This window comes from Schistocerca piceifrons, chromosome 1 (genome assembly GCF_021461385.2).
Source record: "Schistocerca piceifrons isolate TAMUIC-IGC-003096 chromosome 1, iqSchPice1.1, whole genome shotgun sequence".
NCBI lineage: Eukaryota > Metazoa > Arthropoda > Insecta > Orthoptera > Acrididae > Schistocerca > Schistocerca piceifrons.
In genome coordinates, this window is record NC_060138.1 from 629,725,438 (window position 1) to 629,749,467 (window position 24,030).

At 44.0% G+C, this 24,030-nt stretch overlaps 1 protein-coding gene across 2 annotated transcripts in view; it reads right to left on the reverse strand.

Annotated features, from left to right (window-relative positions):
• The window catches only part of LOC124804708 (scaffold attachment factor B2-like), a 233,832-nt gene that overhangs the window by 67,743 nt on the left and 142,059 nt on the right, over positions 1–24,030 (reverse strand). Inside the window, exons 6-10 of one of the 2 annotated variants that reach the window (XM_047264971.1) lie at positions 21,117–21,270; positions 14,784–14,830; positions 815–927; positions 591–740; positions 381–513 (exon numbers count right to left, since the gene is read on the reverse strand). In XM_047264971.1, the coding sequence (XP_047120927.1) occupies positions 381–513; positions 591–740; positions 815–927; positions 14,784–14,830; positions 21,117–21,270 (597 nt within the window). The remainder of the gene's footprint in view (positions 1–380; positions 514–590; positions 741–814; positions 928–14,783; positions 14,831–21,116; positions 21,271–24,030) is intronic. The other variant, XM_047264981.1, reaches the window with a different exon arrangement.

Consider the following 24,030-nt stretch of genomic DNA (forward strand, 5'->3'; position numbering starts at 1 on the left):
ATCCTGTACAGCCATGATTCAGACAGACAAGGTGGAAGTACCAATTCCAACATACACCTGAACTTCGTTCTGAGAGCTTTCAACCATAATCCATCAAGTTTAATTAGCATAAATCTCTCTCTGACTGAGGAGTAGGTTTGATATGTTTACAAAGCTCACTGGTCAGCAATGAGACGGGATTTTCATTCTTTCAGCACTCTTTAAATGCTTCAAATACTTCGATTTACAGACCTTAAATTTAACCTTCACCTTGTTTTTTAGACGTGTTCAGTTATGGTAAGGGGGTGACAGCCAGTGAGCCATTCAAAGCATACAAATTATTTGAATCATAAGCCCTCCAACATGCTAACATTTAACATGATATGTTAAACGCAACCTACCTTTGCTTAAAGTATCTGCCAACTTCTTATCTCCCTCTTTCCTTTCTTGCTTCTTTTTCTCATCCAACTTTTTAGGTGTTACAGGGACTTTTGCATCAGTTTTCTTAGGGGGGCCTCCAGCATCTGCATTTGCCTAAAAATATATCTGTTTAGTTAATAACAAATATTGTGACAACATACAAATGGAAATTACCAACTCAAATGCTGTACCCGTTCAATTGATATCATTCTCCCATGTAACTCAGTTCTGTGTAAATGCTGAATACATTTTGTAGCATCGTCGCTGGTTGCCATTGTAACATAGCCATAGCATCGAGCTCCAGGAGTCTTAGCATTTGTTACAACCTTTGCACCTACCACCTACAAACAAAGCAGAAGTAAGTATCTAGCTTGGAAATGTGCTTTGGTGGCAGGCAAATGCAAGGTGAACTTACTTTTCCGTACTTAGCAAATACATGCTTCAGGTCTGTTGCCCTTGTTGACGATGATAAACCACTAACCCATAAATTTCTGGTAGTGCTAGTACCAGGAGTCCCCTTTTTCCTTTCTGTAACAAAAGAACAAAAAAATCATCATTTGTGTATTTCTTAACTCAGCACACAGTGCAATCAATCATATCCTGGGGGGAAAAAAAGCCGAATCAAAGGATTGTGAGCAACAGATGCAAAAAATACAATTAACTGATTATTCCACAGACCAACCATGCATGAATCACATTAAGGCAAATAGGAAGTGAAAATCCGTTAAAGTAATGATTTTTTCATTGTGTTAAGTTATACCCCAGTCCTTTCTGAAGAAGAGTATGTTAAACTTTTGTATGTTTGGAGTATAATGATAGGAAAGATAGCATTTTTTAAACAAGACCATGTCCCCCCTGTTGGCAATTCAGCTGTGTTTATCACAGCTGCAGCAGACTTTCTCTGCCTTTACTCTACTTATTCTTTGACCACCGCTTTTCAAATTGGTCTCCCCAGAGCTAAGCAAGTATATGTAACAATTTAACATCAATTCAGAATTCCCTAAGTTTTACTCATCATAGTGATTTGAAGGAGAAGCTTAATTTCAAGAAGTAATCTTATTGTCTTTATAGTTATATAGTGTTTATCTAAAAGGACTCTGTAACTCTAAAAAAATTTGTACACACTTATTCATATGACTTACAGACTTAGTCTTGGATGTCACCTTGAAGGAAGATATATCAAGTTTCGACTCGTGGTTCAGTAGTACAGAACAGTGCCATTGCAAGTTCTAGCAGCAGCTGCAGCAAAGACTATCAGCCTTGAGGGTACTCAGTGTGGGTCTTGATTTGAAGAAAGTAAATCTGAGACAACTGTGCAGTATAATTTTTGTACAGATTATGGAAAAGACCCTTCCAGCAGGCCTACTGTTTATAAGTGGCACAAGTATTTTACCGAAACTCTTATGTTTAGTAACACACAACAAATCCTCAGGTCATCCCCGTGCATCTGATGTCATCGAACTAGTGAGACAAAACTTTGTGAATGTTCCTACAAAAATGCCCTAGCGTGCTTCTCAAGAACTATGCATCCCACATACGACAGTTTACGATGTATTAAGAAAATGATTATATCTCAAATCAAGTCTACAAAGGTGCAAAAACTAAAAGACAGTGACAGGATTATATCTAAGGACTTTTGTACGAAGATGTTACATTGGTTAGATGCAGTTTTCATTGGAAAGGTTACCTTTAGTGACAAGCTGACTGTTCACTTACATTGTGAAGTTAATAAACACAACCATCAGATTTGGGAAAGTGAAAATCCACAAAAAATCACTGGAACATGGACATGCGGCCCAAAACTTGATATGTTTTCGTACTGAGACCTTCCTGTCTCCAAAAAACCTAACAACGGAATAAAGTACGAGGTGCATTCAAGTTCTAATGCCTCAGATTTTTTTTCTCCGGACTGGAAAGAGATAGAAACATGCGCATTGTTTTAAAATGAGGCCGCGTTCATTGTCAATACGTCCCAGAGATGGCAGCACCATACGGCAGATGAAATTTTACCGCCAGCGGCGAGAATGAGAACCGTTTTAAATACTTAAAATGGCGACGTTTTCCTTACTTGAACAGCATGCAATCATTCGTTTTCTGAATTTGCGTGGTGTGAAACCAATTAAAATTCATCGACAGTTGAAGGAGACATGTGGTGATGGAGTTATGGATGTGTTGAAAGTGCATTCGTGGGTGCGACAGTTTAATGAAGGCAGAACATCGTGTGACAACAAACCGAAACAACCTCGGGCTCGCACAAGCCGGTCTGACGACATGATCGAGAAAGTGGAGAGAATGACTGTTGAACAGATCGCCTCCAGAGTTGGCATTTCTGTGGGTTCTGTGCACACAATCCTGCATGACGACCTGAAAATGCGGAAAGTGTCATCCAGGTGGGTGTCACGAATGCTGACGGACGACCACATGGCTGCCCGTGTGGCATGTTGCCAAGCAATGTTGACGCGCAATGACAGCATGAATGGGACTTTCTTTTTGTCGGTTGTGACAATGGATGAGATGTGGACGCTATTTTTCAATCCAGAAACAAAGCGCCAGTCAGCTCAATGGAAGCACACAGATTCACCGCCACCAAAAAAATTTCGGGTAACCGCCAGTGCTGAAAAAATGATGGTGTCCATGTTCTGGGTCAGCGAGGGCGTAATCCTTACCCATTGTGTTCCAAAGGGCACTACGGTAACAGGTGCATCCTACGAAAATGTTTTGAAGAACAAATTCCTTCCTGCACTGCAACAAAAACGTCCGGGAAGGGCTGGGCGTGTGCTGTTTCACCAAGACAACGCACCCGCACATCGACCTAACGTTACGCAACAGTTTCTTCATGATAACAACTTTGAAGTGATTCTTCATGCTCCCTACTCACCTGACGTGGCTCCTAGTGACTTTTGGCTTTTTCCAACAATGAAAGACACTCTCCGTGGCCGCACATTCACCAGCCGTGCTGCTATTGCCTCAGCGATTTTCCAGTGGTCAAAACAGACTCCTAAAGAAGCCTTCGCCACTGCCATGGAATCATGGCGTCAGCGTTGTGAAAAATGTGTACGTCTGCAGGGCGATTACATCGAGAAGTAACGCCAGTTTCATCGATTTCGGGTGAGTAGTTAATTAGAAAAAAAAAAAAAAAATCGGAGGCCTTAGAACTTGAATGCACCTCGCACAAGATACCCTGGAAAACTTTTTGGTCTTCCTACTGATGATGATCAAGAACACAGTGTACAGTTTATTCAAGAAGGTGCACTGCCACACTATCTCTCGAAAGTCCAGGATTTCTGATATTTCTTAAATGTATGCTTTCCAGGTAGGTGGGTGAGCCAAGGTGTGGCAATTGTATGGCTCTCACATTCACCTTATGGGGAATCATGAAGGTACTTTGTTTGCTTCACCCTTACTGGTGTCTTTATCAGACCTTAGAGCTCCAATCTACCTCGCAACTCAACAAGTCACATGTGACATGCTGCATCAAATTTGCCTATGGAAGTCGCACTGAAAATCTGTGAGAATAAACTGAAACATTTTCCTACAAAATGGACACCAAAATCATGTCTGTCGGTTAATTGAATAAATCTATGGGTTTTCAAAGTCATTAAGTCCTTTCTGATAGACCCATTATTTTATCCGTATAGACTAAGTATGGACAAAGTACTACTGAGAAGTAATAATGATTTAGAACTAGCCCCTAACAATGCATGCAACAGGTGTTACAAATCCTATCTATTTAAATCTAGCAAATGCTTGCTAAATGCATCCATTGGAGAACCCCAACAAGTTTCATCAAAAGTTTCAATAACTTGTGTGCAGGAGGGCGTCTAAATCACTATTTGTGGACCTCAAAATCCATCATCAAGCTGAAAGTTTTCGGTTATAAGGGCGTAGAACCTGGGATGAACACAAAGAATACACTTCTGCCAATTGACCAACTGAGGGTGCGGGAGGCTGAGAAAAGAATCCTACAAAAGACAAGAGTCCTGAATTCAAAATACGGCCTCCACATATAAGCTGGAGGATACAGAAATCTTCAACAATGGCAGCTGTAGACCTGGTGAGTCAAATTCAAATGTCATAAAATTTTTAGCTTTAGGTGCTACTCTCTCTGAAACTAATACATCTATGTCACTGAAAGTTGGGACAAAAATTAATTCATCACTATCATTAAGATGTATTAGAATTACAGCAATCAAACACATTTTTTAATGCCAGTTTTTTAGGTCACATACTTTTCTGTGATTTTGTATCGTGATAACAATGCTACTGTCATATAAGGAAAGTTCAGGATGAAATAACAATATTATGTAAAGGATACATTTGATACCTATACCGGGGTGATGTTGAGTCACAGACTAGCACAGTGATAAGACTAATATTTAAGCTTTCAGCCGAAAGGCCTTCTTCCGAAGTAGGAAAGAAAAAACACACATTCAGACAAACCCAACACCCATACATGATCCTTGCCTTTGGTGAAAAGCTTAAATGTATACAAGTTTATCAATGTGCCTGTCTGCAACTGAATGTCTCCTCTATTTGGTGAGTAGCACTCTACCCTTTTCATAATATTGTCACTATTGCCGCGTAAGTAACATACTTTGAAGAAGATATGGCAACTTAAGCATGTTTCAAATTTGGTTTGATTTAAATAAGTAGTTTTTGAGTGATGTACGCCAATGTTAGTGCTGTCAATTGAAGTAAACAAGCTCACGACAGAATCCCCTTAAATAATAGAAGATTTAAGGGTAAAGAAAACATTACTCAGTTTTAAAGGTCGATTTCTTACTTTGTTGTTTGTACAAATCTCAACAACATTCCTCACACTGCTCACAGTATGATAGGTGCTTACTAAAAAAATAAAGAGAGAGAGAGAGAGAGAGAGAGAGAGAGAGAGAGAGAGAGAGAGAGAGAGAGAGAGACTGCCTCCATCACCCACACACCTGTGGTTTGATTTGTAAAGTTCACAGACTTATTTTCACTAATGCAAGGGCAAGAGACAAGTTACATGAAAGCCCATTAACTGCTACATGCATTCACATTTATGCGTTTTTGACTGTCCTCGCATGAAGGTAAAATATGAAGGTGATCTTCCCTATTTACTGTTGTTGTTTTGAAGAGGTCCAAGATGTTCGTGCCACAGATAATATAAAATGATATGTTTCTCCTCAAAGAACTCCTATATTTAAGATATTTGCTCTTCACATAAAGGGTAACACAAAGAAATCTGGAAAGAGAAATTCATATATCTTAGACCGTTAATCATTTCAGTGCATGTATGTGTATAAACATTCTGCTATGCCATTCTCCAGGTGCTGTGGACATGTATATGTGTGATGTTTTGGTTTCCCTACAGTGCTATGGTTGTCTGTATGCGTCCTGAGCTGCCCTCACTGTTGCGGACAAGTTATTTTCATGTCTTGGTGAATAAAAAAAAGTTTTGAGTCTTCATATGCAACATATGTGCCTCACTGTGTGCTATCACTGGCAAAACATTTTGTTCCGGTATCTTGAATGGTTTATGAGATATAATAATTGTTATGACCAAATGATTCACAATGCACATCAAATGTAAATGGGTGTGTCACTTGCGACCGCCTGTCGGATATATATAAAACCCTCATGAATGAAATATCCAACATAAAACTTTCCTTAGTGTTTTACCACACCATAATGTAAAGAACTACACTGGAGAAATCAATGTTTCAGCTACAGTTATAGTGGCCTCCTCCTCCTAAGTCTACCGATAAGTATACCCAATAGAAGACCATTGTAGCCATGGCCAAAACATTGGTTTCTCTAGTACACTTTTATGCGTTATGATACTCAAAGCGTGTGTCAACAGACTCTTGCCGCAGCAGCCTACACAATTATGGAATCAACGATCTTTCTGCTCTCAATTTTAAATTAAATTTCAATACCATACTTGCGTTTCATTCACTGCAACGTATGAGCTAAAATCAAACATATGCCAAGTTAATGCGCTTTTACCTCTGCAAAATCTTTAAAATTTCACGTAATGTTTTACTTGATTTGGTGCGACACAATAACTACGACATGTATGGGGAAGAAATTCAGTCCTTTACCGAGCTACGACATCAGATTGTAAGTTGTGGAAAAATCAAATTTTTTCACCCAACAGTTCTTGAAAAATTGGATGGTAGGTGTTTCGTATCAGTTGGAATGCTATCACTCAGCACAGACAAAAGCATTTAGTGAGAAGTACAGCAATAACAAAAGCTGCCCTCCGTACAGAATGCAGAGAACACATTTTCTGAACAAACAAGGAATTTACAAGATGGACTGAACAAACATAAGAAAGTTAATACTTCGGAAGTCTTAGATGTGGACATCATAAAGGACAACGCCATGACAGGAAAAGGTATCTTGCATAAAATGTAAAGTGAACTATGTATTTGTTTATTACAGTTATTAGACAATAATTGAAATTGGAACAAAAAACACCTTTACGTAACAAACTACCACAGTAAGAAACTTTGAAAGTGGCAAAAATATTTTTGTAATACGTAGGGAACTGAAAAACTTACTTTTACAGTAAACACAAATACAGACACAAATTCTGCCTCAAAATATTAAAAAGCAAATTTAAATACTAAATATTATTTTGCAGCAAACTTTATCCAGATGAACTACTTTAAAAGAGAGTTTGAATTAACTTCATTTTCTGTTTATAATTATAAAACAATTTTTAGTTACTGGAAAGTGATTGTGCAAGAATGCTTCAGCTAAATGAAGAGCACACCTACGGATGAACACAACAGTCAATCAGTGAACACTTAAGTTATGCTCTGGTCCCACATGAAACAGCAGAATGTTGAATGGTCTCCAGAAGTGTATGATTGCGTAATATACCAGCAGAGGTTGGGCCTGGACTAACTTGTTTATGATGCCACCAAATACCTTGTCAGTTCTATACGTAGCACTTGTGAAGTACGGTACACATGGCCCATGAAAGTCACAGCATAGTGCTATGTCAGTATTCTGCAGATTCGTAATAATCAAACCCTTTGGGAAAAGAAAGATGTTGAGACCTTAATGAAGAGAAGCATTGTTCATTCGCGGGAGAGGGGGGAAAAATAGGAAAGAAAGAAAAAAGAAAGGGCCGCTGCTTCTCGACAGAAACTATCATTTCCTGAAAGCTTTAAAATAGCCAAAAGAAGGAAAAAAGCAAAGACTATTTAGGAAAACCTGTAGAAAAGTTTTTGCAGAAGCAAATAAGCCACTCAAGAGGCTCTTATTACAGACAAATGAAAATGTATTCTTTTTTATTATTATATTATCTGCAATAACTTTTAGTTTTGTGATAGATTTAGTCTTCAAGGCTTGTAGTAGGGAAAACTTAAATTTATACATTTAACTATTAAAAATATGCTTATTTTGCCAAAAAATTAGATACCACATTTTTTTCAGGACTGCAGTAATATGTCAATCTTGATCACACTGTGCTGTCATCCTCTTCGCTGTTGAGGACACCAGAGTCAGTTTTTAGCATTCAATGTCAGGGGGATTTGTCCAGCCTCGAGGTGGTGATTTGGTATTTTTGTAACCTGTCTTGAGTAGACGGCGTGCAATGGACATTACAAAAGGTGAGACATGGTTCGTAACAGGGTGAGTAGTCACTAAGGGCGGCAGCGCATGTTCAGCAAAGTGCTCCCATGGTGCCTTGAAGGTTGGTAAGGAGTTCATGTGGTGTGGCATTCCACTTCTCTACCAGTGTAGTTGAGAACTACTGGATGGTCATTGGTGCTTGTGGATGTGCTGCAGTTCATATCTCTATCACATCCCACACCTGCTCGACGGCATTCAAGTCAGTGGAATCGGCAGGCCAGTCCACTTGCCAAATATCCTTGCATTGCAAGAGCTCCTCCACTTGTGCTGTTCAATGTGGTCATGCCTTGTCATCCATAAAAATGAAGTCATGGCTCAATGCACTCTTGAAAAGATGCAAACGGGGAAGAAGCACAGGTTGGTTGGTTGGTTGGTTTGTGGGATTAAAGGGACCAGACTGCTACGGTCATCGGTTCCTTTTTCCAAAAAACTAAAACCACCCAAAGAGAATAAAAAATGAACAACAGGAAAGACGGCAGACGACACAGAGCAAGAAATACTCTGACAGAGAACAAACAAAACAAATTAAAATCACAGCGAGTGTGACGGTGGTTGGCCGACCATAGAAACAAAAAAGGAAAAGCCAACCACCAAGAAACACATTAAAAAATCTGACTAAAATCATAGGCCATAGGCCAGAATCAACAGAATCAACACACACACACACACACACACACACACACACACACACACACACACACACACACACACACATTAAGCAATAAAATCCCCCTGCCCGAATAAAATGTAAAAGTAAGTCCGCTATGGCACAGTCGTCAGTTAAAAGCGCAGGGAGCGTATCAGGCAGCACAAAAGTCTGCCTGAGCACAGTTAAAAGGGCGCACTCTAACAGAATATGAACCACCGTCAAGGACGACCCACAACGACAAAGAGGTGGATCCTCACGACACAGTAAATAACTGTGCGTAAGTCGGGTGTGGCCAATGCGGAGCCGACAAAGGACGACTGCGTACCTGCGGTTGGCTCGCATGGATGACCGCCCAACAGTCGTCGTCTCCTTGATACGACGGAGTTTGTTTGGCACGGGCAGGTTGTGCCATTCAGTGTTCCATAAATCGAAAACTTTGCGGCGTAATAGTGCCCGCAAATCAGTCGCCAGGAGGCCAATCTCCAGAGATGGTTGACTGGTGGCCTCTTTCGCCAGGTGGTCAACATGTTCATTGCCCGGGATACCAACATGACCGGGGGTCCACACAAAGACCACAGAGCGGCCGCAACGGGCAAGAGTATGCAGGGACTCACGGATAGCCATCACCAGACGAGAACGAGGGAAACACTGGTCGAGAGCTTGTAAACCGCTCACGGAATCGCTACAGATAACGAAGGACTCACCTGAGCAGGAGCGGATATACTCTAGGGCACAAAAGATGGCGACCAGCTCAGCAGTGTAAACGCTGCAGCCATCCGGCAAGGAACGTTATTCGGAATGGTCCCCTAGAGTTAGCGCATAACCGACACGACCAGCAACCATCGAACCGTCAGTGTATACAACGCCAGAGCCCTGATACGTGGCCAGGATGGAATAAAAGCGGCGGCGGAAGGCCTCTGGAGGGACTGAGTCCTTCGGGAACTGTGCCAAGTCGAGCCGAAGGCAAGGGCGAGGAACACACCATGGGGGTGTAAGCAAAGTGGCCCGGAAATGAGGTGGAACAGTGAAAACCCTAAGCCCGGAGAGAAGCTCTTTGACCCGGACCGCTATCGTACAACCTGACCGGGGCCGACATTCTGGCAGATGGACGACCGATTGCGGGAACAGGAAACGATAGGTTGGATGCCCGGGCAAGCTAAAAACAAGGGCAGCATAAGCGGCCAGCAAACGTTGGCGCCGTAACGGCAGGGGAGGGACACCTGCCTCCACTAGTATGCTGTCCATAGGGCTGGTCCGGAAGGCACCAGTGGCTAGTCGTATTCCGCTGTGTAAGACTGGGTCCAGCACCCGCAACGCAGACGGGGATGCTGAGCCATAAGCCAGGCTCCCATAATCCAGACGAGACTGGATTAATGCCTGTTAGAGCCGTAACAGGGTAGATCGGTCAGCGCCCCAGCTGGTGTGGCTCAAGCATCGCAGAGCATTTAGATGCTGCCAACACGCCTGTTTAAGCTGCTGAATATGAGTCAGTCAAGTCAACCGGACATCAAAAAGTACACCCAAAAACCTGTGGGTCTCCACCACAGCAAGAAGTTCGCCGTCAAGATAAAGCCACGGCTCAGGATGGACCATTCGGCGCCAGCAGAAATGCATAACGTGGGTCTTGGCAGCCGAAAACTGAAAACCATGCGCTACAGCCCAAGACTGCGCCTTGCGGATTGCGCCCTGTAGCTGACGTTCAGCAGCTGCAATGCCAATAGAGCTATAGTAAAGGCAGAAGCCGTCAGCATACAGGGAAGCGGAGACAGAATTTCCCACCGCTGCAGTGAGCCCGTTTATTGCAATTAAAAACAGGCAGACACTGAGGGCAGATCCCTGTGGTACCCCGTTCTCCTGGACTCGGGAGGAACTGTGGGAGGCTGCGACTTGCATGCGGAAGGTACGATACGACAGAAAATTGCGGATAAAGATCAGCAGAGGGCCCCGAAGACCCCATCCATGAAGCATAGAAAGGATGTGATGACGCCATGTCCTATCGTACGCCTTCCGCATGTCGAAAAAGACACCGATCAGGTGCTGACTGCGGGCAAAGGCAGTACGGATGGCCGACTCCAGGCCCACCAGATTGTCGGTGGCAGAGCGGCCTTTACGGAACCCACCCTGAGACGGAGCCAGAAGGCCCCGAGACTCCAGAACCCAATTCAAGCGCCGGCTCACCATCCGTTCAAGCAACTTGCAAAGAACGTTGGTGAGGCTAATGTGCCGGTAGCTGTCAACCTCCAAAGCGTTCTTGCCTGGTTTCAGAATGGGGATAACAATACTTTCCCGCCATTGCGACGGAAACTCACCCTCAACCCAGAGACGGTTGTAAAGGTCGAGGAGCCGTCGCTGGCAGTCCACTGAAAGGATTTCAGCATCTGACAGTGGATGCCATCTGGCCCAGGAGCGGTATCAGGGCAAGTGGCCAGGGCATTGCGAAATTCCCACTCACTGAATGGAACATTGTACGATTCTGGATGGTGGGTGTGAAACTAAAGGCTCCGACATTCCATCCGCCCTTTAATGGAGCGGAAGGCAAGGGGGTAATTCGCAGAAGTGGAACTCATAGCAAAATGCTCTGCCAAGCGGTTTGCAATGACATCGGAGTCAGTACAAACTGTTCCATTCAGTGAGAACGCAGGGACGCTGACAGGGGTCTGAAAGCCGTAGACGCGTCGAATCTTGGCCCAGACCTGCGATGGAGTGACATGGAGGCCAATGGTGGACACATACCGCTCTCAGCAAGCCTGCTTGCATTGGCGGATAAGGCAGCGGGCTCACGCACACAGCTGTTTGAAGGCGATAAGGTGTTCAAAGGCAGGGATGTCACTTTGACGCTGTAGCGCTCGCCGGCGTTCTTTAATCGCCTCAGCGATCTCAGGCGACCACCAAGGCACAGCCCTCCTCAGAGGGGACCCAGAAGAACGGGAATTGAAGATTCTGCGGCAGTAACGATGCTCGTGGTGACCGTCTGAACCACCGCATCAATGTCATCATTAGAGAGAGGCTCAATAGCGGCAGTGGAGGAAAACAAGTCCCTGTCAGCCTTATTCATAGCCCATCTGCCAGGGCGCCCAGAAGAGTGACGCTGTGGTAGTGACAGAAAGACCGGAAAGTGGTCACTACCACACAGGTCGTCATGCATTCTCCATTGGACAGACAGTAAGAGGCTAGGGCTGCAGATCGAAAGGTCGATGGCAGAGTATGTGCCATGCACCACACTTGAGTGTGTGAAGGCACCATCATTTAAAATCGAAAGATCGAGCTGCGCCAATAAATGCTCGATGGTGGCGCCTCGAGCTGTTGCCACTGACCCACCCCACAGAGGGCTACGGGCATTGAAGTCGCCCAGTAAAAAGAAAGGTGGTGGCAATTGGGCTATCAGCACAGCCAGGACATGCTGCGCAACATCACCATCCGATGGAAGGTAAAGACTGCAGACTGCAACAGCCGGTGGCGTCCACACCCGAACAGCAACAGCCTCTAAAGGTGTTTGGAGAGGGACAGACTTGCTGTGCAGAGAGTGAAGGACAAAGAGGCAGATGCCACCAGACACCCTTTCATAAGAAGCCCGGTTCTATAAGAATTATTATAAATAACCGCGATAGCCATGGAGGGCGGGGGTTCGCATTGCTGGAAACCAAGTTTCCTGAAGAGCAATGCAGAAGAAAGGGTGATGGCTGATAAGTTGTCGGAGCTCAGCTAGATGGTGGAAGAAACCGCTGCAGTTCTACTGGAGGATGAAATTGGTCATGGCTGAGAAAGGCATGAAGGGACTGGGAAGGCAATTTACGCCGCTTGTTCACTCGCTGCCACCGATTCAGTACCCGCGCAAGTGACATCCATGGCGTCTGAGGGACCGGCGACATCCAGGTCTTCAGCAGACACCAGAATCTCGACCTCGTCCTCAGACGCTGAGCTTGTAGGAAGCAGTGGGACGGGTGCCACCGCAATGTCGGGATTCTTGGGTACCTTTTTCTTTTTGAGCTTATCTCGCTGTGCCTTCAGTGGTTCAGGCTGGGAGGGCTTCACTGGGTCAGTCTCAGGGACGGACGACGACCGAGATGCCCTACGACCAGGGACCGGTGGGTGTTTGAGCCACTTGTGGGTGTCCGCTTGTGTACCGGTTGGAACTTGTGAAGGGAGGTCCCCAAGGGACCCCTTCCTGGTGAGAGGAGCCGAAGAAGTCTTACGCTTCTCCGGCTGGGAAGGGGGAACTGATGTCCCTGATGGTTGGGGGGGGCGTTGCTTCTGAAGTAGATGGAGTAGGAGCAACAGGGAGTTTAGCGCCCCCCACCATCAAGGGGGCAGGTGTGATCCTTCGACTCTGAGAGCTGACTGGAGCTGATGGAACTGTAGCAGGAGTGACAGTTGCGGCATAAGAAGATGTCATACGCACTGTATTAAGCCGATCATATTTCCGCTTAGCCTCAGTGTATGTCAGTCGGTCCAGGATCTTGATTTCCATGATTTTCTGTTCCTTCTGCAGAATCGGACAGTCCGGCAAGCAAGGCGGATGGTGCTCTCCGCAGTTGACACAGATGGGAGGCGGGGCACAGGGAGTATGAGGATGGGATGGGATGGTCGACCACAATCGCGACATACGAGGCTGGAAGCACAGCGTGAAGACATATGGCCGAACTTCCAACACTTGAAGCACCGCATCGGGGGAGGGATATATGGCTTGACATCACAACGGTACACCATCACGTTGACCTTCTCAGGTAATGTGTCACCCTCGAAGGCCAAGATGAAGGCACCGGTGGCAACTTGATGATCCCTCGGACCCCGGTGGACGCGCTGGACGAAATGAACACCTCGTCGCTCTAAGTTGGTGCGCAGCTCGTCATCGGACTGTAAAAGGAGATCCCTGTGGAAGATAATGCCCTGGACCATATTCAAACTTTCATGGGGCGTGATAGTAACGGAGACATCCCCCAGCTTATTACAAGCGAGCAAGGCCCGCGACTGGGCGGAGGATACCGTTTTTATCAACACCGATCCGGACCGCATTTTGGACAAGCCCTCCACCTCCCCAAACTTGTCCTCTAAATGCTCTACAAAGAACTGAGGTTTCACAGAAATAAATGACTCCCCATCAGCTCTGGTACAGACAAGATACCTGGGCAAATACGTCTCACTTTCATTCAATGCCTTTCGTTCCTCCCATGGAGTGGCGAGGGAGGGGAACGATTTGGGGTCATAAACGTTACCTTTAAAATGGGCCCTCGAGCGCTTAGAGACTGCTGGTGGCTGGCCACCAGCAAGAGAAGATGTTCCACACTTCATTGCGTGTCATCCACCCTGATGCCACCTACTCCGACCAAGGGCCCTCCCCACGGGCATCACCCAGCCATAGCAAAGGCCACCTGGCAGGATGGCCATTGCCGGGAGTCCCGATGCCCCAGGGAGATGGGCATCTACTCCTTTGCATACGTGGGGAACAAGAGATGGAGAGCGGGCAGGACTGCAATGCAACGACGAATAAGCTGGCGAAAGTTCTCAACACAAGATGGACACAATGCACCAAGTAAGGCGCCCTTCCCCAATCGGCTCGCTCTTCAGAAAAATTTTGAGATATGGAGGTCAAACCCGACAGGGGACCATCACATAAGGCTGAAACGTTTGAGACTCCTTTTAGTCGCCTCGTACAACAGGCAGGAGTACCGCGGGCCTCTTACCCCCGAACCCGCAGGGGGGAAGGAGCACAGGGTCACAAAGTTGACTGGTGAGTGTATCATGTTCAAAGAGCTGTAGGGCAGTACATCCATGTAACATTATCTTTCTCCAAATCATAACACCGGCACCACCAAAACAATCATGCTACTCATTGTTCTGAGTGCATTACATTTTCGCACCACTCACCCCATAAGATAAGTCCATCACTGTACCCAGAGAGAGAGAGAGAGAGAGAGAGAGAGAGAGAGAGAGAGAGAGAGAGAGAGAGAGGGGGGGGGGGGGTTACTGGGTAGAACACATATCAATTAAACAAAGCTTAAGAATCTAACCTTTACTAAGGTGTTATGATATTAATGGAGCCTGTGGAAAGAATTATTTGATGGTTTTGTAAACAAACATATTTCATCAAGCCATAAAAAACTGATGGACAAACCTTTGTCATCTTTAGTTTGCTTCTGATCACTCCCGGTGGTGGCACTGCTGTAACAAACCAAAACAGCTCACAAGTAGCTGCACTCAGAATATGTGAAGTAAATACTGCATTAGATAAAACAGAAAAAATACAATTGTCAAAGATAAGCCTAATATCACATATCTTGCTAAAGGGATGAGAATGAGAGACACCTACAAAAATGAACTACGTACCACACTTTTTTTTATTAAGTGCTGACAATAAACTTGCAGTCATTATATCGTTCATCTTTGAAATTGAATAAGAAAGCAATTCATTTATTCATTTTAATTTTGGTAATATAAAATTATCTACTGAAAGCTGAAGACATGCCACTATGTGCTTTTGGTTGCCATGACCGACCATCTGTTCTCTGCATACTCACAACTGCAAGAAATCTTGTTTTTATTAATTTTTCACATGCTGAAACAGCCAGCACAACCAATGTCTTTTCTTAAATGTTACTAGCATTACCTGCCAACTAGCAGACACAAAATCTTATGATATGGGAAACAGGAGCTTTTTATACAACTGCAAATTTTCTTTGAATGTTGACATCTTAGTATGTAACAATCCCATAATGCCACAAACTTAAAACCAATTTACTCACATTAAAACCAATTTTACTCAATGTCATGAACACAAAAGTTGAACAAACCTCCCACATAGTACAAGTTCATAATGTTAAACCATTGAGACTTATGATTTTCAGATCATTCAATAAATCCCAAAATGACTCCAATACCATCATCTCAATTTATTTCAGTTTCCTTCATAAAAATCAACTGCTACTAGTCTAAGATTTTCATTGTTGATGTGACATATTAATGAAGCCTATGGATGAATCCTTTCCATAGTTTAGAATGCACACTCTAGAGGGTGAAGAGCAGGGAAGGAATGACTGAGAAAGGCAGCAGGTGAATGGGATAAGAATGCAGCAACGGCGAGCTTGTTATGGCAGCAGGCACGGGGAATGGCATGGGAGGGGTGGATAGAACAGAGGAAGGACAGAGAGAGGAAAATGGGGTGGGAGCAGGATGAGTGAAGTCAAGGTCCTGGGACAGGGATTGAGGTAGATGTGGGGTGAGGTCTAACTGAGATCCTCACCAGGATGACTACAGTATTGAGGGGCATTTTGTCATATGTAATTCAGAGAAGCTGGTATTACGGATAAGAATCCAGACTGCACAGTTGCGAAGCAACTGCTGAAATCTAGCAAGTTAATTGTCTGTAGTCTGTTCAATCAATGGGTAGTCAACTCAGCTCTTAGCGATTGTTTGGTGGGGTTATTCATTCTCCGACAGAACAGAAAAGCCCACGACAAGACTGGAGTAGCATGTGCTCAGTGGGTACATCAGATAGGTCTTGCACCTTTGTTATCCACAGGGGTATTCCCCATGTGGTCAGGGATTGAGACTGGATGTGGCTTAAGGATAGACCAGGTTGTTGCATAGATTGACTGAGCAGCAGAAATCACTTTGGGAGAGGTGGAAAGGATTGTAGATAGAATGTTCATTTCTGTGCACAATGATTAACTGTCTAGGCCCTGGCAAGGGAAATGGTTCAGATGGTTCAGTTGTTCCAGCCTTGGTTGATATAGAGTGATAGGAATTAAACTTTTGCCACTGGTACTTACAGCTGATAGAAGGTAGAGGGGTGTGTGTGTGTGTGTGTGTGTGTGTGTGTGTGTGTGTGTGTGTGCGTGTGTGTGTGTGTGTGTGTGTTGGGGGGGGGTGGGGGGGGGGTGGGGGGGGGATATAATGCCCATCCATGAAGGGCTTAGTAAGCCCTGCAATATATTGTGCGAAGGACTGCTCATAACTGCAGATGTGCTGTCCACAGGATGACTGAATACATGATATTAATTGCGGAAGGGACGACAGCTAAAATAAGTTAAGAGGCTAGATACGGGCAAGTTTTTTGATTGAGATAGAGAGGTGCAGGTCAACGCCCGGGAAGGTAGCACATTTGCTTGTGGAGGATTGGGTGAAACTGGTAAGAGGAGGAATGCCCTGGGTTTTGATTGTGAAGGAACGAGACAAGATGTTTGGGATTTTGGGTGGCAACAGACGTTTTCTCTAGATAACCCATTAACACGCTGGTAAAGGATGGCTTGTACAACATCCCATTTAAAGAGTAGTAGCTATAACTATGCTGAAGTTAGCTGTATAAGGAATGAGGTGGTTGTTTCGAATCAGAAGGACAATGGGGGGAGAGAGCAGTTGATAGTGTCAAGGCCGTGGGCATGGGGAATGCTGGTGTATTGGGATCCAGATGGTAATAGGAAGAGGATGGTTGAAAGTCACTGGAAGAAATGGTTCATCCTTTGCTGTGAGAGACTATGTTTCAGACAAGTGGTTGACTGGCATCGGCCAACGAGAGTCTACATTTCTTCAGTGAGAACACAGAACCAGTTACAATGGGTCATCTAGCACTGTTGTGTGTAAGGATTATGAGACACCTGTGGAAAACAGCTACGTATATGGAGTTGCTGGAGTGAGGACGAGATGGGTTCAGGAGAGAGATTCTGGGATTGGCCTAGAGATTCTGGGATTGGCCTAGAGATTCTGGGATTGGCCTAGAGATTCTGGGATTGGCCTAGAGATTCTGGGATTGGCCTAGAGATTCTGGGATTGGCCTAGAGATTCTGGGATTGGCCTAGAGATTCTGGGATTGGCCTAGAGATTCTGGGATTGGCCTAGAGATTCTGGGATTGGCCTAGAGATTCTGGGATTGGCCTAGAGATTCTGGGATTGGCCTAGAGATTCTGGGATTGGCCTAGAGATTCTGGGATTGGCCTAGAGATTCTGGGATTGGCCTAGAGATTCTGGGATTGGCCTAGAGATTCTGGGATTGGCCTAGAGATTCTGGGATTGGCCTAGAGATTCTGGGATTGGCCTAGAGATTCTGGGATTGGCCTAGAGATTCTGGGATTGGCCTAGAGATTCTGGGATTGGCCTAGAGATTCTGGGATTGGCCTAGAGATTCTGGGATTGGCCTAGAGATTCTGGGATTGGCCTAGAGATTCTGGGATTGGCCTAGAGATTCTGGGATTGGCCTAGAGATTCTGGGATTGGCCTAGAGATTCTGGGATTGGCCTAGAGATTCTGGGATTGGCCTAGAGATTCTGGGATTGGCCTAGAGATTCTGGGATTGGCCTAGAGATTCTGGGATTGGCCTAGAGATTCTGGGATTGGCCTAGAGATTCTGGGATTGGCCTAGAGATTCTGGGATTGGCCTAGAGATTCTGGGATTGGCCTAGAGATTCTGGGATTGGCCTAGAGATTCTGGGATTGGCCTAGAGATTTGGGTAGGGATCTGAGGTTATTCTGGATTTCTGGGATAGAATCCCTATGGCAGAGAATGCTGGCATATGCCTTTTCAGGCGATCACTGCTAGTCGTCATGACAGTTTTGCAGCCTTTTCTGCAGGATGGCTCTTGTTTCCTTCTGGCAGAAGTTTGTATTCCTGGGAAAGGAGTGTATGTGGGCGAGTGATTCGGTTGCCCCGAGTTGGTAGGAGGTACGGTGAATTTGCTTGTGTGGGCCTGGGGCTCAGAGTATGGTGTGGCTGCCTCAGCCAAAGTGCCACAGCCCAGCAAGGTGCAGCAACCAGTACAGGCTGGCCGGATATGAAGATGAGCAGCATGCCTGGAATTTGGGAAAATCCCAGTACAGGGAATTTTGACACTGTGCCAAACGCTTAAGAGGGTCAGCTGTGCTCCAGCAACGGTGTATTGTCAGAAATACTGAAATAATAGCTTCTTACAGCTCCTTGAAATTCTACAATAATTACCAGACAAATATTAAAGAAAATCTGAATACATAAGCGATCTTAGAAAAATGAGGCCCATTCAATACCCTAAAAATTACAGACGTTAATATTCCTCAATGACTAAATACTTTCACAATGAATCTCTGAATTAACAACTTTTAAGCACTTCATATGGTAGCACTGCACTATAGCTATCATTCCTAAAAGCCACTCATTTTTATATTACTTATTGACTCAAATTTTTAATTTGCAAATGTTTGTCAGAATACTGTATTCTCAACAATAACACAACAAATGAATGCAGAATGAGTACTTCATATCGTGTTATACTTGTGAATTTATTTAATGACCATGTTTTTATTTAATTAATGACTATATTCCTATTGTGTCACACTACAACTGCTAATAGAAAATGTGGTGATGTAAGAAGTGGTCAATCACATGTTTTACCTGATTCCACCACTGTAAAAGAGTGCCACAAGACCCTTCTGTCACGCAAGCCTAAATAAATGTTTAAATAATATTTAACAACAATCTTTAGTGTTTTAATGTGAGTGCACATTTGCAACAAGAGTAGCTTATTTATTTGTGAACAAACCTTTATTTATACTTACTGTACGTGATCTGAGTATGACTGGATTTTTATAACATTTCTTGATTTAAATATTGTTGTATTATATTTATTTAGGGTGGGAAGTGATCAAATCATGTCTATAGAACTTCTGAACAAGAAGTGGCGGACCATCACTGGAGTCAAGTGGACAGACACACTCTTTTCGAGGGAACAAATCAAGGAAGCTATTCCAGACACTTTTACACATGTTCCGGAAGAAGGCAGACCTGCTTGTGGTGGTGGGTGTTATTCGATCATTTACGCGATTGATTCTAGGTGGCAAATAACTGCCACTTCTGAAGGGATTTTATATTTTGAGAAGTCAGAAAGTGATCCAGTGTAGGATACACATAACTTTTTCTGTTTGCATTATGGAACTGAGAACAGACAGCATGAGTTAACATTCTTTGTATCAAGTTAATATGTGAATCACGAACTATTTTGAACTTTTAACTATTGCAACTATTGTGATCATGAAATGAATTAGCTTTCGTGTATCTTGGAAGACTATTTAGCTTCAGGAATCTGCTACTCTCAACGTAACTTCACTGCATTTGATTTGGTCATTTTCTGCTAGTATTTTAATTGGATATTGTAGAACCCACTTTCCATTTCTTTGAGATGCATTATCTTAAATAACCATTATTCAACATAATTTTCTGTCATTTACATCAATTACAGATGTTAGAATAGAACCCTTTTAATTACATTATACAGTTATCTTTTATGTTTTATATAAGTGTGTTTTATTAATTCGCTATTCTAGCCAATGCACAGACTATTTGACGCTGGATCACAGCTACAGATTATTACTTGCAGCAAGTTAGCTGCTAGGCATGAAAGCAGACATGTATGGCTTGAACCTATGTCTACATCGACCTATTCCTTTTTTAGACACACCTGTGCTTTGTCCAATTTCTCATATGAGCAACATCAGGTAAAGTCACAACTGTTTTGCTCATATGGAATGCTAGTGAGAGCAACTACTCAGCAGAAAACAAATGGTAACATCACAAGCTGAAGTTAGAGGCAAGGTATTCCCTCTGTTCTGTTTATGTGCCTCTTATCAACTCGTCATCTACTACCCGGTGAACTCTTACCTTTATCCCTTGAATTATTTTTCCATTAACATAAGTAAGTCTTGATACAACAAACTTCAACATTCAAAATTATCTTGATTTAAGGACCATTTATCAACTGTTCATTTTCATATTTATGTAGTGTTTCCCAGAAATGCCCACGAGGGGAGGGGGGTGTAAAAACGTTTCCATGCATGTTATGACTGTGATTCCAGACATTTCCTATATTGCACTACCACTTCATAATTGCCCCAAATAATTTTAAAGGAAAATTACAGTGCCAAGAGAAAACAGTTGGGGCTGATCACTTACAAAGTGATACATATTGCACAATTAAAATCAGTGACATGTAAGTTTAGCTGTCGAGAGGAATCATTATACTGCCCCAGGAGCAACAGTTTGTCATAGGTGAGCATTTCCAAAGTAAAAAACAATAAATTGAACAGTATTTCACCCCATTTAATTTTGACATGTCACTACTAAAATTTATGGTTTATAGGACAGCTTGGTTGATCACGAGAACCCAGTACTTTCAAAAAATAAACATGAACCATAATGGAGTATAGCTCTTGTACCTCCAGTTAAGAATGAAGACTTCAAATGTGTTACAAATACTTTGAAATCACAGAACCTTGTACATGAGACCACTTTTTGTTATGATATCTGACACTATAACAAAAATTTATGTCAGCAACATGTTCAATCAGATTCACCCCATTTTACATGTCTGAAATTCTCATACATTAGACAGTTCCTTATCAGGGATTACTTTTGGAGCTTTGACCACATTCACTGATGTCAATTTTTCACCAAGACACCGTCTTCGTTTCATGAAAAGTGAAACAGTACCTTTTAAGTTTCTCTGCTTTCTCTTTCTTTTGTTCAACATCAGATTTCTTCTTTTCCTCAGCTGTAACAGGCTTTTTAGACTCTTCATTATGGGATTCCAATTTCCTCTCTTCTACTGCAGAAGCATTTTCACGATTGTAGGCTGTGGTAGCCTCTATTAAAAAGAGAAGCCTTATTAAATATTTTAGGGATGCTAATACCTAACAACAACAGACAGTAGCTACTAAACATACCTTATAGGCTACATTAATCAGAAATAAAACAAACAATGTAAAATCCAAGATGGAGTGGGGACAGCTCCCCGAGCTCTCTCTCTCTCTCTCTCTCTCTCTCTCTCTCTCTCTCTCTCTCTCTCTCTCTCTCTCTCTCTCTGTGTGTGTGTGTGTGTGTGTGTGTGTGTGTGTGTGTGTGTGTGTGTGTGTGTGTGTGTGTGTGTGTGTTTTTTTTAGGGCACAGTTTCTTATATGGCAAGTAGCAATCTATTCTTAATCAGAAACAAACCACAATACCACAATAAATTTTATAAGCATGGAAACTGTGGGATTTTGTCAAAGAAGCTATTGTTTGAACTTCACAGAATGTAGTTTATTCCATCATATTTATTTAAATTTACTGTTGTTACCATGACCATCACCACGACTACTAAACAGGAATAACCAGAGTCTTGAAACATTTTATTCAAATTCATAATACTGACTGAACATTCAGAAAAGAAAATTTAGCAAACTGACTAAAGTCGGGTGGTATTTTATCATCCTATAGTAAACTTTGTAACTGGCTTCTGTTTTATTTATTCATGACAAATTTTTTTCAAGATTTGTCTCTATGACAGACTTTCAGTATTAAATCCAAAGATGCATGGCTGAACCCCTTGGGTATCATGTTCTTCGTGACTTCCTAAGGATATCTTCCTTTTTGCATGAAAAAACTGGAACTATTTCCTCCTAAGAAATTAAGATCGTATACTAAATTGCTAAATAAAACAGACCACACTTAAGTTTGCACCACAATGACACTAAAGTTATTAAAATCATTCAATTGAGGGAGGGAGGGAGACGGAGGGAGGGGGGCGAGACAGAGTGGGGGGGAGAAGGAGGGAGGGGGGCGAGACAGAGTGGGGGGGAGAAGGAGGGAGGGGGGCGAGACAGAGTGGGTTGGTTGGTTGGTTGGTTGTTTGAGGTTAAAGGGACCAAACAGCAAGGTCATCAGTCCCTTGTTTCAAATAGACTCCATTCTGCTAACGGGACATCTCAGTATAGTCAGAAAAATAAAACGGATAAAGGGGAAACGTAAAAGGGCAGTCACGTTGTCATTAGTAAAAACAAATGAGGGAAGTTGGCAAGAGAACGAACCCCACACTATGCTGAAACAGCATAGGCAAGACCACCTGTGACTTAAAAGGTACAACTGCTATAATGCAGAAAGTACGTATGGGAATAGAAAAACTAACCAAGCCTTAAAAAGAAGGGGTAAAAACAGAGTAAAAGGGAAAGAAAAGAGGATTCCGGTCAGGGAGGTGAATCGGGAATCTCTGAACACTGCCTACAGTGGGAGACACCCAAACACTCACCGCCCTGCCCCAACACCAGAGGGAGATTAAAAACTTTAAAACTGAGAATAAAAACCACTCTCCCGGAGGAAACCTAGAACCAGAGAGACCATCCGGGAATCGTCAGCCAACATCAAAGGTAAAGTGTGGGGGAGTCTGTACTGAGCACGCAGAGCCAAAAGAAGGGGGCATTCAACCAAAATGTGGGCCACTGACTGGAAGGCTCCACAACCACATAGCGGGGGTGGCTCATCACGCAAAAGGAAACCATGGGTCAGCCTGGTATGGCCAATGCGGAGACGACACAGTGTGGTCGAGTCCTTGCGGGAGAGGCTAAAGGAAGAACGCCATGGGCCTGTATTCACCTTAATGGCACGAAGTTTATTAGACAGTGGAGTAGCCTCCCAAGAATTGGCCCATGACTGTGCAAAGTGGGATTTGATGTGAAGCCGTAAATCCGCTGCAGGAGGGGTTACAGAAAACGGGGGGTAAGTAACTGCTCCCCCAGCCAAACGATCAGCAAGCTCATTACCCGGGATACCCACATGGCCCGGGACCCATAGGAAGTCAATGGAACAAGCAGCACGGTGAAGATCAGCGAGATGGTCATGGATGGCAGAGACCAAGGGATGGCGCGAAAAACACCGGTCAATAGCAAGAAGGCCACTCATCGAGTCCGTACATAACAAAACGCGGTTGTGTTGGGATTGTTTAATAAAGGTAAGGGCCCGGGAAATTGCCATCAATTCCGCAGTAAACACCCCACATGAGGGTGGCAGTAGATGATTTTCCGTTCCAACAAAGGACGTGAAGGCATACCCAACATGATCAGCAGATTTAGAGCCATCAGTGTAAAAAACAACAGCATCCCGAAACTCCCATAAAATTTGGCGGAAAAAGGAACGGAACACCACCGGGGGGACGGAATCTTTCGGACCGCGGCGGAGATCCATCCGAATTCGAGGCCGAGGAACTAACCAAGGAGGGGTGGAGGGGAGGGAGCGAGGAAGACAGGACAAAGAAGGAAGCCGAAAATCACGGGTAAGAGACGCAAGGCGCAGCCCAACCGGTAAACCCGCCCGAGGGCGGGAGTCAGGCGGGCGACGTCCATGGTCTGGGAATAGGATAGAATAGGAAGGATGAGCGGGAGAAGAACGGATAGTAAGGGCATAAGACACCAGAAGCTGGGACCGCCGAACAGAAAGGGGGGGGATCCCAGCTTCAACCAGGAGACTATCAACAGGGCTAGTAGGGAAGGCACCGGTGGCCAAACGGATACCACGATGGTGGACTGGATCCAGCACGTGCAGCGTGGAAGGAGCAGCTGAACCATAAACTTGACAACCATAGTCCAAACGTGACAGA